Here is an 18412-nt window from a genome sequence, read left to right as displayed (position 1 = left end):
ATTTTTAGAGCTTGGAAACTTTTCGTCTCAGAATCGTTTTGCAGGACTGGTTTTCCACTAATTGGACTCTAGGGAATGCAAAAAAACATCAAAAATAGTGTAGGACCAACAAGAGAGGAATCATCCACTGATCCACTGATGCGTTTCCTCTTAGCCAATCAAATGCAGAGTGAGAGAAAGAGATTGACCCTAATATACATCCTTCTCTCTTGTTACTTTGGCTACATTTTTTGGGAGGCCGATGGGATGGGTAGCTCCCTCCAGTAGTGTATGATCTAATTGTAAAGACCTGTTTACACGGTGCTAGAAATCGGACCGATTTCTCGGACCGAGAAAAAGTTACCAGAACTTGTATCGTGTCTACAGCAAACTCGGACGTAAATCGTGGATCGAAAACGCGGATGAAAAAATGGATCGCGTTCCATTATTCATCCGCGTTTTCAATCCACGATTTACGTCCGAGTTTGCTGTATACACGATACAAGTTCTGGTAACTTTTACTCGGTCCGAGAAATCGGTCCGATTTCTAGCACCGTGTAAACACGTCTTTAGACACTGACCACCGTGCGCGTAACTTTGTCAAACGTGAACTTGTTCACCTTGATGGTGATGTTAGGTCAATGGTCGATTAGAAGCCCAGCTTGACCAGCTGTGGTTTGTAATTCGTAATTCGTATGTGACAGAAGATGTCGTAGTCACAACAATCGTCAGAGGCATAGAGAAGATACGTGCATGTTATACACAGGCAGAGTGGTTTGAGAGTGTGTTAACAGACAAATAATTCATCGGAATCGGGTGAACAGGGCAAAAACTTGGTAGGAACGCGGAGTAGCTGCTCGTCGGAAACGTAGAAACAAAAGTAAAACCATGAACAATGTCCGTAAACTGGTTACATCGTAAAACTGAGAAATAATAATAATGGAGGCTCGAAAGCGTGATCTAGCTTTACCGTAACCGAGAACACACTTTTTAGATTGCGATAACGTCACGGAGGAGTCACTGACTCATAAATGTTGTTTTCTCTCTTGACGTTAACAAAGCGAAGAAGCACGTCGCTCGCCAAACGGAGCAGTTAAGGTAGAAGAAAGAAAAGCAGTGCCTAAATTTAACAGCCAAGTAATAATAAAAATACAAGAAGGAACGGGTCGTTATTTTTTTATTCAATACAAAGTACACTAATAAATAATTTATCAATATGGGCAACTGCTTAAAATGCAGTGGAGGCGGTCAACAGGACAACACGACACTGCTAAACAACAGCCCTGATCCTGCGTTGACCGGCGGTGCCTCCCAGGAGGCTCTTGGCCCTCCGCCACCTTACAATGTAATTTTAGTTTACTTCTTGATCATCCAGATTCGATAAATACAATTCTTGGCTTCGTGGATCATATAGTCTCAAGGTCACCCTAGACGTCAATTATAAACTTAATTTCATCTGTTCATACTTTGTTTCAATTCTATTCAATTCTATAGAACAATTAATGGACTTCTTCATTGTTTCATAAAGTCGTTTGAAAGTACTGATTTAGAAAAATATCTTCTCAACTTACAGGAGATAGCAAGCGCGTACTATCCGCCGATGGGAACAAGAGACCGTCATCAGCAGTTGACCGAGCTTGGAATGGGACGAGGAACAGTCGGCATGAATCCGATCGGTAGTGTCGGTTTTAGCGAGGAAGAACAACAAGTTAGAATCGCCAAACGCATCGGACTGATCCAGCATTTACCCACTGGCGAATACGACGGTTCAAAAAAAGGAGAGTGCGTTATATGCATGATGGAGTTAATTACTGGCGAGGAGGTTCGTTATCTCCCTTGTATGCATACTTATCACGCGGTATGCATAGACGACTGGTTGTTACGCTCTTTAACGTGTCCTTCTTGCATGGAACCGGTCGACGCAGCCCTCATTAATTCTTACTACGCTACAACTTAATACAAAAATTACTTGCGAGGCAAAACTATTTTTTTTTCATTCTCTCTTCAATCGTAACATCGAGATGTCAGGGAGCACGGCAAATAGACTGTCAAAATGGAAAGGGACTGCACTTATATTGTTGAAGTAAATTCTCTTTAAGAATCATTGGTTTTAACTGCAAGCTTTAAGGTCAGTGCATTTTTATCATTTCTACTTGCCTAAGGTAATTTTGATAACAGCTGTAACAACTATAACAATCAACAAATGAATTGTTTAAGTGAAAAAAGGTCATATATTTACACATAGAAGGGAGTTTAAACCATTATACGTAACTTCTGAAACGAAAATTCCATACAAGTAAATATGTTCAATAACTTTTTATTGGTACGTGACGAGCGATTGATAACTTCTATGTGAGTAACGTTTTTCGATGGATATTGGAATAAGCTTAATCTACTTAGTGTTACATTATGAAACTTGAGTATTGCAGATGTAAATCCTATAGGTGCATTTTTTTCTTTTTTTTTTCCCTCCTCTCAGTAACTATTGCTAATGGTAAGGAAAAGTTTGTAAGCAATATGATTTTCAATAATGATCACGATTTGAATCCAAATTCAGACGTGGTATGTAAAAGCAATTGCGCGTCGTGGTTGAAATTTGCATCGAATCGTATGCACATGTGTGCACGGATATGTTAGAAATGGAATGTTAAAAGAAAAATGAACAAACTTGGTATTTTGCCTCAAATTATATGAATACATCACGCTTGGATTTCCGATTCTTTTTTTTACTCTACCCAAAGTATATTAATATCAGTTCACAAGTGGCAGTTATTAAAGTATATTGTTACGGAAAATAATAAATGTAACATAGGAAGTTCAATACTAGATAGTAAATAATATTAATTCGTATTAAAAATCGATTTAAGACTCAGGAGATCGTCTTTATATCTCTGAAACGGAAAATTTAACTGGCAAAGGCTTAGCATGTATGCATAATATTGATGAAATAGAATATGATATAATATTTCCTTGATTATGATAGTGATAATAATAATAATAATAAGAATGGAAAGCAAATATGCATTAGGCTAAGATATCAAGATGGTGTATACATAGGTGATATTTTTAAACTAAATTCCAAGAGGCGAATCGACAGCCTTTTGTACATCGTTTTATTAACGTAACTACTACCGCTAGCATGATTTAGGGAGGAAACAAAATGAAAAAAGAGAAAAAAAAAGGTGATTAATTAGTAAGAAATTTATGTTAAAACAGGATTCTGTAATAAATTAAATTTTTTACAACAATGTGTATCCTAATCAAGTGTAATTGTAATTATAATAAGCTGCATTCTGTGACCCGAATTAATTTGTGATTAGTTATTGAATTCTGGTGCTATACGTATTATCGTCTTTATTTAATATTAGTTTATGTTTTTTTTTTTCGGTTTCTAATTTGTAAACTATAATTGATCGAACGTTTATTATTTGACTAGACGCTAATAATTACTTGAAATTAAAAACACAAAGAAAAGGAAAAAAAAAAGTAAAAAAAATGCGACATCATTACGAAGAACGAAATTTTTCTTACGTAAGAAAGTAGATAAATATTACACATAAGTATGTATAGAGTAGATGCCGTCAAATTACATACTGTATAAATAACAAAACATAGTATCGTACTGACCTAAATATAATAGAATAGTAAAAATTACTATAAACTTTTGAAATAGCTATATTATAGCTTGCTAATAAATAAAAAATTATATATAAAATTATATACATATATATTTTTAAATAAATGGGGTTAAATCTGATAATACTGGTAATACCAACAACAATAATAGTAATAATGAATATCTTCGAGTATATAATTTGGTAATAAAAATACCTGTAAAAGACGTTATAATAAATCATGTGTGTACATAATAAATGCATACATGAATATTCGTAAATTGAGAGAAGGTAATAATAAATTCCATCTACACATACATATATGCATACATACATACACACATGCATATGTATATCATCTTTGGTTGTAATTCTTTTGTTCCTTAAACGTCAAGTTCCATTCAAATTCATCTATAATTGTGATTTGCATTGTGATGAATATACTTAATCCTTTCACTTTATGTTACTCATTCTTTTTTGTGCTTAATTTATTTATTGTTGCCCCGAATTTATTATTTGCAATTTTTGCAGCCTTTAAGCGTGTTTCAAAAGGTTTCAAAAGCTGTTTGACTGTTTGAAAGGAAGATGAAACGGAATTCGAGAAAGTAAAATAAAATTTGTAATACTTCATACAATGGTTTCCTTACTCTCTGCAAAAAGCCTGATTTCCTTGCTCTTGTTCTATCTCCTTAAATTTCTTTGATCCATCACACAAAATTCTCACATATCGATACTTCAAGACCTTTTTGATCATTTTTACCTTGCGAGGAGTTTGTAAAGTAAGAACTATTCAACATAAAAATTAAGTTGCATTAAATGAAGAATAAAGGAAAAAATGCTAATAATAACAATAATAACAATGGTCATAAAGATATCTTCAATATTGTTTTATAATAACGAACGTACAGTGACCCAATAAAATTTGCATGTATAATTTATACGAGATCACAACAAGTAATACGCATTCAATGCGTATCAGGGATCCATATGTATAGCAATAAATACATCACTAAGAATACCTATTAAATTATTAAATTATTCTACCTAAACATACTCTAGAAAAATATTTCGTTTCATGTACAAAAATTTTTTCTCACATTCATTATATATTTATATTCATAAAAGATCGCTTGGAAGAGAGTCGCGATATTCAAATTCGCTATTCTCACGATCACGGCTTCAATGCGCATCTAATTATCTAACAATTGTTAATTGAATAATCGTCCATATTTCTCAGTTGGAGATGTATTAGTGATGTTGTTTGTTTCTTAAACTATTTGGGAACGATTTACTGTACGAAGAATTAATAGAAAAATATCTTACAAAAACAACCTCAGCTGAAGATATATTGACGATGTTATTTGTCTGTTCAAATATTTGAGATCGATTTACTCTTCGTAGGATTAATAGAAAAACATCGTCGTTTAACATTCCAATTATTTGGAGTAAATAATTCTGTAAATAAACTAGATTAACATCGCAAAAAAAAAAGATTGCATAAACGTTATGAAGATCCGACACCTACATAAAATTGAAACGGCATAACAATAACAAAACTAATAAATTGAATAAATAACTAATTTTTCTCTTTTATCTGTGTAAAATAAATAATCAACGATTCCGTTAGCTGCAGAAAATAGATACCAAAATCTAGAAAACCACATCCTGTTACACCAAAAACTAACTTATAGTAATTACATTATAATATTTAGCTCAAGGTTGAGGCGAAACTTAGGCTTTTTTTTCTTGTGTGTAGGAACAAGTACGAACTATTCTATTGTTCACTTATATTTTTTTCTGTAAATTAATAACGAACTGTTGAATTTAATTTAAATTACAGCTATTTACCACTTTTTTCTACATATTTAGAATTAATTATATTCTAACTGTATTTGTACATGCAACACATCTGGCATATGTTTGCCCCATCGGTCATAAAACTTTTACAAAGTTCCCACGAAATCTACGCCTAAAAGCCTTCAACTATCTCGGGGAAACATGTATCTCCATGTACATCGCATTTACGCGGATTTTGCTTCAACCTGCATTTCTTTCCTTAGTATACTTTCTTCAATCGTTCTTGCTAGCCAAAGAATATCACCAATTCTGTTATAAGAGAGAATTATGAGTATAGAGAGAATAAGTTGGATAAACATCAATCGACGGAAAACAAGTGGAAGATTATCAAATTAATCGATAGTATCAGTAATCTTACACTAATAGTACGGCAGTTAACGAATTGAGAAGTTTCAATCGTTAATTGCAGTTATAATAATCGATGAATAAATTTTTAATAACAACCTTCTAGTGTATTAGGGACGTTTATAAATATGTAGATGTGCTAGCATCAGTTTCCTCTTCGCTGTTACCGTTTGCAGAAACCCCTATAATTTCTTCAGGTTTTTTACCAGTAAGTTCAAGCAGAGCGGAATGGATTCTGAAGTGAAGTCTCGACTCCAAAGAATAACCCGTGTAGTTTTTTCTGCAAGAAAATGAGAGAATAATGTGAAAAACAAGGAACAGTGACTAAATTTCATTTTTAATGGAGGAAAGAAACAAAAAACAGAACTGAATCAAACTCAGGGTAGTATAAATTACACGCACTTTGTATCCTCCAGAAGCGCAATGGCTAACTGCGGCTTGTCTTGATCCCTAGCTAGTAAGGCGAGCTCAACAGCTGCGAATGGAAGCAGATAAGTATCTTCCTTGATTTGCTTATCGAGGCGCAACACCTTCCGCAAACATTCTTCAGCCTGAAGGGGTTTGCGTATATGCCGCAGGCAAGTTCCTTTCAGCAACAAAATGAGACCTTCGTTGTCCGCTTGGTAATCAGATCTTGTCGGAAAAGATGAAAGAATTTGCAATATTTTGTAGAAAAAATTTGAAATGAATAGTAAAATTTCGTCCCTAGATAAGCGAAGAAAGGCTGTGATTGAAAAAAATTATTGAAGTAGTTTAAATATACTAACGGTTGAAGTTTCAACGAAGTTTCCTCTTCCTCGGCGAGTTTGAATATATTCAAAAGTAGGTCAGGCCGAGTTCCCAACACCTTGAACATGTTCCAAACGAGAAGAAGCTCGAAAGTAGGTAAAACCAGGGATTCATTCTGAGCGAAAAATCGTCCTGCCTTTCTTATAACGAATTTTTCCATCGGCAACGATTTGCCGGCGATGCGTTGCTTGTGGGTCGGCACCTGAGTCATCAATTCTCTGATCATATCTTTTGCCTTTTCGTCTTCCCTATCCTTCTTCATCATTAGAATTGCCGCCTTTTGATACATGTATATAGTTTTGGACCAGTTCGATTCAGCCTCCAAATGATTGGCGTAAATTAAGGCGTCGTCCCACTGCCTCTGCAGACAGTGAGCCCACATCAATTCCCAGTAACAAAGATGGTGGAACTGGGGCCATATCGCCTGACTCTTCCACGATTTTGTGTACCACTGTACAGCTTCTTCGACGTTCCCTTTTACCAGCTCCAATCTTCCTTTGAAGAAGAGAAACCAAGCTCCGTTCGGATAGAGCATCAATTCCTCATCCAGAGTCGACTCGCACCACTTCAAATCGCTTCTCGAGTCAGAGAGAACGTACATCACTATCAAGTTAAAGGAGAGTAAAGTCAACGCGCAAAGCACCTGACGAAGGCCGTTCGGCTCTCTGTAGCCAGCTTCAAGTTGCTCAAGTCCAAAGGCCTGCGTATGGTTAAATCATTTGTTGAATTATTCCAGTCTCGACCTTGTCTTCAGTAATATGTGTAGAAATTGTCGATGTCGAACGTCAATTGAATGGAAAGTCAAAATTTGACGATTCGGCCGTGGAGAGGACCCTCTTCAGAAAACTAAAAAGGTTTTCGTTATTAAATAAATATAACGTGACTACAGTCACAGCGAGATATTAATTAACAGAAGTGAAACTTTTATAATGAATGAAAAACAAACAAGAAATACGCAGCAGCAGTAAAAATTTATTTAAAAATCCATAATAAAGATAATTCTTCATTAAATTGATGAATAATTACCTTTGCTGTGGATTTTTAAATAAATTTCTATCGCTGCTGCGTTTCTGTTTTTGTTTCCATTATGAAAGTTTCACATCTGATGCGAGGTTTCACAAGTAATTAAATGTAATTTTTACTCTAATATTTTCTACATAAATTAATATCTCACTGTAGCTATTGTCATGTTACCTTAATTTTAACAATAAAAACACTTGTAGTTTTCTGAGGAGGCCCCTCCCCAGGGCCAAAACGACAAATTTTGAGTTTCCATTCAAGTGACCTTCAACAACGAGAATCTATACACATGTTGAATCATTTGTTAAGAAAACCAGCATTTGAAAGCCTCGATGGCATCACAAACTGAACAAGAATATCAGAAATCACCCGTGTCTAAAAATATTCGTAATCATGAATGTCGAATTATTGTTACCTTGTCCCCAGAAAATCCTATGAATTCCAACAACTTAATTATTCTACCAGGAAGCAACGATATCATCTAAAATGAGAAAGAAATGGTATAATATTTTGGTAGACTATTTTCAGGAGGAGTCGACAACTTCTAGTTCGTATAATGCTTACCAAATTAAATGCACCGATACCCATTCGAACACCGCTCTCAAAATGTATTCTGTGATTATCGTTGGTCCACTTTCTAGTCTTCAAAATTGTTTGGCATTCCCTGAAATAGATTTATTTACAATTATTACTTTTGAAATCAGATTTTAAACTACGCGTGTGACAGATTTAACTATCCAGGACGATTTCTTATGCGGTTTGTATTTCTTTTGGAAACATTCAAGCATATATTTCAGATATTTGGAACTTTTACTTGTGAAGAATAAATTGAGCCACATTGAGTCGTATCGAATTAAATTGAGTAATCACAGCAATTTAAAATTATAATTACTTGAACGATAAGTAGCAGGTTCTTATCTTGAATCCTGCCTTGACAAATGACACCAATGTCTCGTCTTCCATGAATGTGAGTAGGCTCTTGATGAGGAGCGCCTCGGCATAGCAAAGTTCGGCGTGTAGCTCCTCTAAAAAGTAATAATTTTAACTTATCTTCAGAATGAGATACAAATATATTTAATACCATAAATAAAGCAGTATGCGGTAAGCATGTCACAAATTATTCTGATACACAAGGGAGATGGTCAATAGCGTAACTAACGAGGTTACAGGTCGTGGATGGTTGACATCAAAAACATGTTACAAAATATTCCAATAACGTAAGAATCAATCTCAGGACGATTAAGGTAAAAATGTCCAAATAAAAATTGAAGACGACTGACTAAGAAAGTCACAATGTGAAATTGAGATAAAACCTCTAATTAATGTTTCGATAAGCGACTCAACTTGGTATGTATATAATCGATTATAAAATGAAATAAACACGTGAATTTCACCAACAAAATCAAGTTTACCTGGAGTGTAACTGTCGTAATTTGCCTTTTTTACTATTTTTCCAATATTCTGGGCGATGGTGTTCTTTCTGCGATGTTTTTGGCAGACAGACATACACTGTTTCAAAGTTTCTGCAGCCTTCTCGATGTGCTTCTGTAATTGAACGGATGGAAATTTTTGCCAAATCGAAACTGCACAGCCTTTCAAGATTTAGATCAATTTACGTCTCATTACAATTTCACTGGGACCGATTATGTCTTACTTGTTCAAAGGTGAGAATAGCCTCGACAAAAGCGAAAGTACTGTGACCTAGAGCATGATATATACTGGTTTCAGCCCACGGTGCCAGGATCTTTCTTGCTTGGACGAAATCATTGTTAAAAAAGTAGTGGATCGCTTGCTTCGCCTCCCCCATTGCGGTATCTAAATCCATGCTCGTTGGACTGTTAAAATTTACAGAGACAAGTTGAATACGTATGTATTAGAGGGGTTCAAAAAGCAATAATATTATTTTTTTCATTTCTGCTTCTTCATGAAACTGTTGTTTATGATAAAAAACAAATCCTCTGCAGATTTAAGCTCGATTGGATAAGACTTAAAAGTCCCGCTTGCGAGGTTTTCATTTTTACGTTGAAATAATACGTAAAACAATGTTTAAGTTAATTCACTATAGATTTCGCGTGAAAATACAGACGAAAATGAAAAATATCAAGAGACCTTTTTTGTAGGCAATAATATTTAATACAAAAAAGGTCTCCAGATATTCTACTCAATTTCGTATGTTTCGAGAATTATTGTGACTTGAAAATCAAAAAATTCAAAAATCACAAATATTCGTATTAAATTCAGAGAAAATAAAAATTTTTCATTATTTTTCATTTCCGCATATAGTATCACACAAATCACCACCCTAAAATATATATATTTATTTAGCAGAGAAATATGCGATCTTTTTCTAATTCGAAATTTTTTGAGAGATTTGAACAGTTTCGTTTTTTAATTTGTATCGACACAGAGATAAGGTTTTTCTTGTACTCACGCAACAATGCTCTCCTGGGCATCTTGGAACTAAAAGAAAATGGATAAAATTGTTTGAAAAAATAGAAATAAACTTTTGGATAATATATTTATAAAGTGAAGAAAAAATTATATTCAACTCACTTCGTCTTCAGCTTCCATTTCCTCCATGGCTGACATTGTGCCAAATGAAAACTGTAAGGATTACGAAAATGTGTATAAAAACGGATCATAAGCAGAACCAATAACAGCTGAGCAAATCTTAATTATCAAGATGTGAAAGTTTGAATGATGCGATCTTGAGCGGAGTGGGGAGAAAAAAAGAAAGAAAAGTGACAAACGTAATCTGAAATAGCCAGGGGGGTAAACCTTGCAGTTTTGAAATATGCATAATACATGTAATAAATATGCACGTAACTGCATGCATAAAAGTTTAAGGACGTGTAGGAAAAAAAAAAGAAAGAAAAAAGGTGTCGAAACAGACAGGAGTAGTAAGAAGGCAATTTAAAATTGCTTCATCGATCAGTTCATTATAATACTTTTACCTTGAAGAGGCAAATGTACTAATAAGAATATCGTGGTTGTACCAACTTGACGTTATTGAGTTTCCTACAAAAAAATGGAATGGAAAAGATAATGAGAATGAAAAAAAGAAACGACATGAAATACGAAGAAAGAAAAACGAAGAAAACTGACATTCGTAAAGCGTAGTTACATCACAGAAATTATTGTGCGTCCTTATCGGTTTGCCTTACACATGTATACACTTATCAAAGCATTACAGTTTTAGGAACCTTTTATCAGAGTTTGTTATGTAATATGCGCGACAGAGACAAAGTTAGAGGATGGAATTGAATAGGGAAAATTGATTGAAAAAAAAATACAAGAATTATCGTACATTTAATAATCATTTCAATTTTTATTTTTCCCCTTTACTTTTTCTCCTACCATTTCAGGGACATTGATTCACAACATGATGAATATCGACTCGTTGCTCGCTCGTAATTAATTCAAATTACAGTTAAGTAGGCTGATATGCAATAATTGATAATAGGCTTGTGCAATTATTCCGAGTTTAAGGTTTACTTCAGTCGCCGCAAATTACACATCTTTGTAAGCACTATATTTTTCATTTGAAAATACGTCCTTTTTCTGCTATAATTGTTCGCGTTTATCTCTACACATGCATATAGATGTCACGCAAATATGGTCATAATCGAGTTTATTATGGTACAACATACATACAATCGAAATGTAGGCGGGCATAATAATCGGGTGTCAAGGAAGTGAAATCTCTGTACGTACATACATATAATACGTGTAAACTCGTGTTTGCGTAGTTATTAGAAATTAGAAACGACGGTCATAATTGATGTTTAATTGATGGAAAAATTTATATTCACGTATAGCGACTGACGATGTATGCATACGTGCGTACATACCTTGAAAAAAACGTTGGACGTGCGCGAGACAGAAAAATAATTAGCAGCAACCGTTCACCGCCGAAGAATATCATGTAACTCAAGTTTTTAAAGCATTATTTGAGTGAAGGGAACAGAAAAATGGTCATAAGATGAATATATACGGTAATAAAACAAAGTGAAAGGAAGGTGAAACGAGAGCCGAATCAAAGTCTGCGGGATACTGTCTCTGGGTGATATTGAGTAAGTTTTCTGTATGTCTCACCTTTGCCGAATATTCCTAGAGTTTGTGATTGAAATTGATTGTTTACACCTCAGCTTACAGTGTCCAGCGCCTCGATAGTTTCTCGATTCTCTTGACTGTAATCCGATGATGTTTGTGGTTCATACATGCGTTTTGTACATAGGCAAGTATGCCGCACTCAAGTTACGAGGTATTGAATTAAACTCACGTCTGGTTGAAGCGGGGATTGGCCGTTGCACGTTACACGAATCTACGCACAAATATTATTAATCGCACGATAAATTAACAAAACTGATATCGAGTAAACGGACGGTAGAAAAAAAAATTGTGCACACGGTCCCATCAAATTAGAGCGCTTCGCGGAACTGGCAAGTCGCCATATTGGAATCACCCTTTTATGGCACGAACTGTCAACACGCGGATTCTACGCTTCGTCGCAAGATGGCGACAAACTGGAACTAACACTGTAGATGACGTGCTGTCTCTTTCTACTGGATGCTGCGCATGCGTGAGGCGATCTAAACAAAAAATGTAACGTTACTGATTTACCAAATACCGGTTAAAAGGGGTACAGCAGCGTCACAAGTCAAAATCGCAGACTGACAAGGATACACTGCGTGGTCTGTGCACCGAGCTGAATTCATAATTAGAAAGAGAGAGCAGACTTGGCGAGGGAAACACATAGCTTACAAGTATACCTTATTGTTTTCCCTGCGTGGCAGCTCTCCTCCACTCTTTCGATCGTGCAACAGAGAGGTCTGACTCTGCTCTCTCTTTTTAATTACGGCCTTAGCTCGGTGCACAGACAGCACTGTCTATCTCGATAAGTCTATGGTCACAGCACGGCCTCAAAAAGTTCGTCGTCTGCATCTTGGTCGCTCCGAATGAGAACGAGCCTTGCGTACTTTACGCATTGTATCGTACGCACACGTCAAACAATCGTAACGCGAAAAGCCAGCTTCGCGAAGAGAACTATTATTGTACAATATAATATAATGTTATTTTGAACAGTGTGTGAAAATCGATTGTTAATTCAGGAAGGGAGTAAATATGACACGTCGACGGAATATGGTAACGATAAATACCGATATTAATCGCGAATGTTTTCGCCTCTCGAATGACACACAACTCGCGATGCATAGATATTTTGTATTTTTCAACTAGATACGTGGCTTTCGTGTATAATGTATATATATACACCCACTACGCTAACGTTAAGCAAGCATGTCCCTGAGCTGGGTAATAACAAATATTATGAAACACGTTAAATTAAATGCCGAAAAATCTCGTTAATCATCATCGGCGGGGATTATTACAGACTTTTACGTTCATGTAACAGTCACGATCGTTTTTATTATCATTTTTATTCTTAATAATTAGGCGCCAGGTATTTTGGCAGACAACTTTGCTCCAGGTTGCAATAAGAAATTGTTTATAGAATGTAAAAAACACGACTGCACGTTACGTTATTGCATATACGTATGCACACCTTCGTTTGCATTGCGCGTGTGTGCTGCGGCATTTATTTATTTTCATTTCTCCGTGACTGCACACACGCTCAACACGCATTTGCATCTATTGCCGCTCCTGTTGCACTTAACATACGTCAAATATTATTACTTCCCGTATGACATAACCTCAATTATTATTCATCTGACATTCTCACCTAACTAGATTAATATTTTCGTCTTTATTTATCTCATTTTCATGTTCATCGTATTTTTTTTATAACGGATTCTCCTTTTTATCCCCTATCGCAATAATTAAAAATCCTTGGTATTCATGCTGCCCTGCATTCCATAATTTTCAAGCACTTCTATATTACACCTATTTTTTTCTGTCATTATCATCGATACACTTGTAACGAACAATTACAATCGAGTGAGAATAAAATTTCTACTCAAAATTTCAATGTATTAGTACGTTGTAAGTAGAGAAGTTATATACTGTAATTACTCTGTACGACTACACTCATCTAAAGCGTAATGCATTTTTCTTGCCTTTATGCAATTTAATTTCTTTTGTTTATCTTTCTTTTTTCACTGACACAACATAATTTACCGATTGTGTAACTTTGCTTACTAAACAGTTCTTGTTTTAAAATACTGTCGAGTTAGTGAAAATATCAATAAATATTTTCAACCAACACCTCTAAAGAGTCACGGAAATGCCTTTTACAAGTGGTTAAAGTCGAACTGAATTTTTGGTAGAGTTTTACTTCACATGTGTTTTTCTCTTCCTTTGTTTCCGTTTCTTTGGTTTTCGGTCCAAATATTTGATAATCAATTTTACAATGGGATTTGAGAAAAACGTTGTAAAATTTTTCCATGTGTTGGGCAGTTGTACCAGTGGGAATGAAAGACGACAGCTTTCTCGGCACTGTCCGGCCCACAAATTTGGGAACTGGAAGTTAACGAGCTCCCAATTAGTCATGGAAAACCAAAATCATCAGCGACAACCACATCCCAGCCATCAGTCGTTCTGGAGGAAAAATGCTCGCGCTGTGCCTGGTCGGTAGGTATTTTCTCATTAAAACTGTTGATGGAATGGATCGTTCAAAGAAATAGCACCATACCTGCCAAATTGAGCAACAAATGCATGATAGCATTCGAACTCTTAACAAAACCGATAATTTTTATAGACCAAGTCTGAAGCAGGATCTACGACCAGGAAAAATGGCTCACGGAGGTACAGGCGGAGCGCCTGCGGGGCAGAATGCGTTGGGCAACAGTGGTAGCGGCGTGACTTCTTTCAAAGACTTTCAGGAGAGTGTCGACGATGCTTGGGATTTGGGTGATGATGAATTCTGCACGGTTTCGGATATAAAGATATCAAAGAGAGTCAGTCATTCCGCTGCTTTAAGTGTTATAAACAGCCATAGAACGGCTGGCGCTGCGCAAATAAATTGCAGAGACCAACGCCAGGAGGTTATATCAGAAGAAAAAAAAACTGAGGCCCTCCAGAGGCTCGCGGTGCAGCCACTCAGGCTCCGCAACGCCAGCATCAACACCTTACAGCCCCCAGTTATAAATCATCAGGAAAATTTCGACGATCTTGAAGCGAAAAACAGCAATTCTCCACAGCACAGATTGCACCAGTTTCCAGGTAGACCTCAACCCCTCAGGCAAATGGGTGCACCGCCAAAATTCTTTGTACCTTCGAAGGAACAAGGTAATTATAAATGTGTGGGAAAGCCGTCAGTTCTTGAGATCAAAAGATCCGACAAGTAATTGGAACATGCGATAGCATGAAAACAATATTTTGTGAAAAAAATTAAAACAGACTATAAATTTCAGATGGGGAAAGTAAGGTAGATAAATTCCAGTCGTTGTTGGAAGCAGCATTGTTGAATCTAGACGAGTTACGGCAATTATCATGGTCTGGAGTACCTTCAAAGCTGCGCTCAGTTACATGGAGATTATTATCTGTAAGTTGGCAAATTTTATAGCGCCTGTAGTGTGTATTAAAGTTCTGAACACGAAACGAACTAAAAAATGTGCAAAATTATTGAGCCATTTGAAAAATACTTTTTCTGATAGAGTATCACGTAAGGTAATGATCGATGTTCCATCATGGGAAATACAGATATCTATTTTCACAATTGACGCATCAACTTGAAAATTCTTTGAAGGAGTGATAATTTATGGTAATTGCTTGCTTAACATTATACCCAGTTTCGTGTGAAGATTCTCAGGTAGATTGAAACCAATGAAATGTTTTGCCAGACCTTCTAAAACCCAGATTGCGTGAATTCCACAGGAATATCTGCCGGCGAACTTGGAGCGCAGGTCCCAGGTCTTGGAGCGTAAACGATTAGATTATTGGAATTTGGTAAAGCAATATTATGACACGGAAAGGGACGAAGCATTTCAAGATACTTATCGCCAAATACATATCGATATACCAAGAATGTCGCCGCTGATAACGCTCTTTCAACAGCCAACCGTTCAACTCATCTTTGAAAGAATACTTTATATCTGGGCTATCAGACATCCAGCGTCTGGTTACGTGCAGGTGAATTTTCAGTCGTTTTTTTTTCACTCTGTTGAAGATATTCCCAGATTTTTATATTCTTTCTTTTCTTCGTCTCATTGATTAACAGGGAATGAACGACCTTGTGACGCCATTTTTCCTTGTATTTCTACAAGAGGCTGCGCCAGCCTCGGCTTGGCAAGATCTGGAGAATTACGAAGTAGTTTCTCTGCCGGAGGAGCGGAGAAAAGTCATAGAGGCTGACAGTTTTTGGTGCTTGTCGAAATTCCTCGACGGAATACAAGATAATTACATTTTTGCCCAGTTAGGAATTCAGCATAAAGTTAATCAGTTGAAAGAGCTGATACAGCGGATCGACGGTAATAATAAAACATGCGTGATCAATGAATAATTGGTCGTTTTACGATTTTCATGTATACATGTACAACGTTCACTCATTTTTTCTAATAAATTGTTATAGGTCCGCTACATCAACACCTTCATCAACATGGCGTAGATTATCTACAGTTTTCGTTTAGGTGGATGAATAATTTATTAACTAGGGAATTACCTCTTCACTGTACCATTCGCCTCTGGGATACTTATCTTGCTGAGTCGGACAGATTTGCTTCTTTCCAGCTTTACGTTTGCGCTGCGTTCCTTCTACGCTGGAGACGACACCTTCTCCAGCAGCCAGACTTTCAGGTGAGTGTCAAATCACAGCTGAGTAGGATGACTTATTCAGTTTTTCAAACAATTTACTTTTTTAGATCTTCACGTTGCAATATTTGAAAATTTTTACAGGGACTAATGTTGATGCTGCAAAATCTGCCAACTCAAAATTGGACCGATTCCGAAATCGGTGTCTTGGTAGCAGAGGCTTACAAATTGAAATTCACATTTGCAGATGCTCCGAATCATTTGCAGGCGCATGACACTAGATGACGACTTTTATACGCGATCTCTTAAGGCGAACAATAAATAACTGACCAAACAACGATGGCTGACATTCTTTCCGGATATGAAAGTCTCGAATTATTTACAATAGAAAGAATAAATTAAAAAAACATCTAAGATTTTTCAATTGTAAACGGAAAGAACCGGCACACAGTTTGTGAATTTCAATTTGTTATAGTAATTATTATTGTTGAATTTTTAAAAGATACAGCCAACAATTTGGGAACTGTTCCTTCGAAATTTGGAAACTTGGCAATTGTTATCGTTTTACTTTATTACTTTCTTGATACTCCCGCTGCTTTGAAGAATGGCATTTTTTTACGTGAAAAAACTACTCAAAGCACCGTTGAACTTATATTTGAAAAAGATATTCTTTTTGGGGGAATTAAGCACTATAAATAGTAAATATAAACGCATATATACGATACATGTATTCATAAGTTTTATTAAAAATTTACAATGTATTTAAAATGGTGTAAAGTAGTATAAATGAACTTCGATACGTTCTTGATCATGCCTTTTTGGCGATAGTATTATTGTACTGTCGCAGATGTCGTCGATATCATAAAGTTGATACGAAAGAGAAAAAGGAAAGTGAAGGTATCAAAATATTTATTCGTAACAATTCTCATAGGTAATAAAAATAACTGGTGATGTCTCAGTTGCAGAATCATGATATTGAATAATAATTAATAAAAAAGGTTGCAAACTATCGTCTGTTCATTTGTTATCGTTAAAATTGTTATATTTTTAACAGAAATTACTTTCAAATAAAATACATTTCTGGTATGGAAAACGGTGAATTTTCTTTCGTTACTATTCGTACACCGCATGTGTCTTGTATTTTCTCATCAACACTATCATCTAAACTACGACTGGGCATTCATGTATCATTTAGTCACGCTAAACAGTAAGTAAAAATGTGAAAAATGGCATTGAGCTTTTCGTTCATTAAAATTGCGGCAGTTCTTATGGCTTGTCAAGTTAAGTATCAAGTAAATCGTAATCATTGCTTTTAGACTTCTCAGTTTCAGATGTGAGAATATCACATGAGTATTTGAGTAAAATATTATTCCGTCGGAATTAATAGCCGTTCTGTAACATAATTCGAGTTGAAGTAGAGAGATTCTTTTCGTTAAAAATAAAAGCAGAAGAAACAAAACAATGAGGAAAGGAATTATTACATGTTATAATAAATAAATTAAACTCCCTAAATGCATTAAAATTTACTGACATTAATAATTAGCCTTATTTTATAATGAGTTAATTGGATTATTCAAAATGGTCTCTTCTGTTCGTCAGTCTTAGAATACGTGGCATTCCTTATATAATTGTTATGCAATGCGATTATTACATCTAGCGATACAGCATGACTCTGCATGGGACTACTTCATTTAGTTTCGTAACCAGTCAATTGACTTCAAGATGTGCAGCTTATTTGTATTGATGATTATTTTCCACCACCAGTTAACGATTCGTAATAAAGCTTGATATGAGCTTTGTTTTATCTTGTTTTCACTCATTCATTCCCTCAGTAAATAGTTCACATTCATTATGCCATAATATCATCTTACCTATAACTGAATTCGTCATTACTCGTCCAGATCCATTATGTTGTAATCGAATCCAAGGGGCTGTAGCATCGACAATGATTCGTTCTCATCAAAATCCTTCTGCAAAATTAGTGTGAACATCATTCATCAAAGGCACAATTCTATCGCGTCAAATTCTAATATCCAAAGTAGGTGGATCAAAAAAATTCAAGATTTCAAAAGAAAAAAAAAGCGTCAAACGCTGCCGTTAAT

General features: G+C 35.6%; 4 protein-coding genes across 12 annotated transcripts in view; 2 read left to right on the top strand and 2 right to left on the bottom strand.

Annotated features, from left to right (window-relative positions):
* Positions 1-533: 533 nt before the first annotated feature.
* Positions 534-3454, top strand: LOC124182826 (RING finger protein 11). Its single transcript, XM_046570575.1, has 2 exons — positions 534-1324; positions 1553-3454. Exons 1-2 carry the CDS (start codon positions 1196-1198, stop codon positions 1934-1936), a joined length of 513 nt encoding a protein of 170 aa, XP_046426531.1. The 5' UTR covers positions 534-1195; the 3' UTR covers positions 1937-3454.
* LOC124182819 (tetratricopeptide repeat protein 39B-like) lies at positions 2449-12259 on the bottom strand. Of its 7 annotated transcripts, none has more exons than XM_046570559.1 (13): positions 11887-12259; positions 11700-11794; positions 10158-10208; positions 10036-10064; positions 9259-9439; positions 9017-9149; positions 8497-8629; positions 8169-8268; positions 8020-8085; positions 6563-7284; positions 6198-6428; positions 5895-6075; positions 2449-5699 (listed from the first exon to the last, which is right to left on the bottom strand). In XM_046570559.1, exons 3-12 carry the CDS (start codon positions 10191-10193, stop codon positions 5916-5918), a joined length of 1791 nt encoding a protein of 596 aa, XP_046426515.1. In that variant the 5' UTR covers positions 10194-10208; positions 11700-11794; positions 11887-12259; the 3' UTR covers positions 2449-5699; positions 5895-5915. The 7 variants fall into 7 exon arrangements, with proteins under 7 accessions (XP_046426515.1, XP_046426509.1, XP_046426514.1 ...); XM_046570553.1 differs by having other exon boundaries at positions 2449-6075; positions 11887-11928; positions 11990-12258; XM_046570558.1 differs by lacking the exon at positions 11700-11794 and having other exon boundaries at positions 2449-6075; positions 11887-11928; positions 11990-12259.
* On the top strand, positions 11553-17403 carry LOC124182822 (TBC1 domain family member 22B). Of its 3 annotated transcripts, none has more exons than XM_046570563.1 (8): positions 11553-11677; positions 14019-14192; positions 14320-14849; positions 14975-15105; positions 15438-15692; positions 15781-16030; positions 16132-16355; positions 16455-17403. In XM_046570563.1, exons 2-8 carry the CDS (start codon positions 14110-14112, stop codon positions 16593-16595), a joined length of 1614 nt encoding a protein of 537 aa, XP_046426519.1. In that variant the 5' UTR covers positions 11553-11677; positions 14019-14109; the 3' UTR covers positions 16596-17403. The 3 variants fall into 3 exon arrangements, with proteins under 3 accessions (XP_046426519.1, XP_046426518.1, XP_046426520.1); XM_046570562.1 differs by lacking the exon at positions 11553-11677 and adding an exon at positions 12551-12749; XM_046570564.1 differs by lacking the exon at positions 11553-11677 and adding an exon at positions 13226-13303.
* The window catches only part of LOC124182816, a 17406-nt gene continuing 16021 nt past the window's right edge, over positions 17028-18412 (bottom strand). Inside the window, exon 25 of the mRNA XM_046570537.1 lies at positions 17028-18280. Within this exon, the coding sequence (XP_046426493.1) occupies positions 18200-18280 (81 nt within the window). The 3' untranslated portion in view covers positions 17028-18199. The remainder of the gene's footprint in view (positions 18281-18412) is intronic.

This window comes from Neodiprion fabricii, chromosome 5 (assembly GCF_021155785.1).
Source record: "Neodiprion fabricii isolate iyNeoFabr1 chromosome 5, iyNeoFabr1.1, whole genome shotgun sequence".
In the NCBI taxonomy this organism is placed as follows: Eukaryota; Metazoa; Arthropoda; class Insecta; order Hymenoptera; family Diprionidae; genus Neodiprion; species Neodiprion fabricii.
Note: the sequence above shows the minus strand (reverse complement) of the source record. Positions and strands in the feature narration are given on the sequence as shown.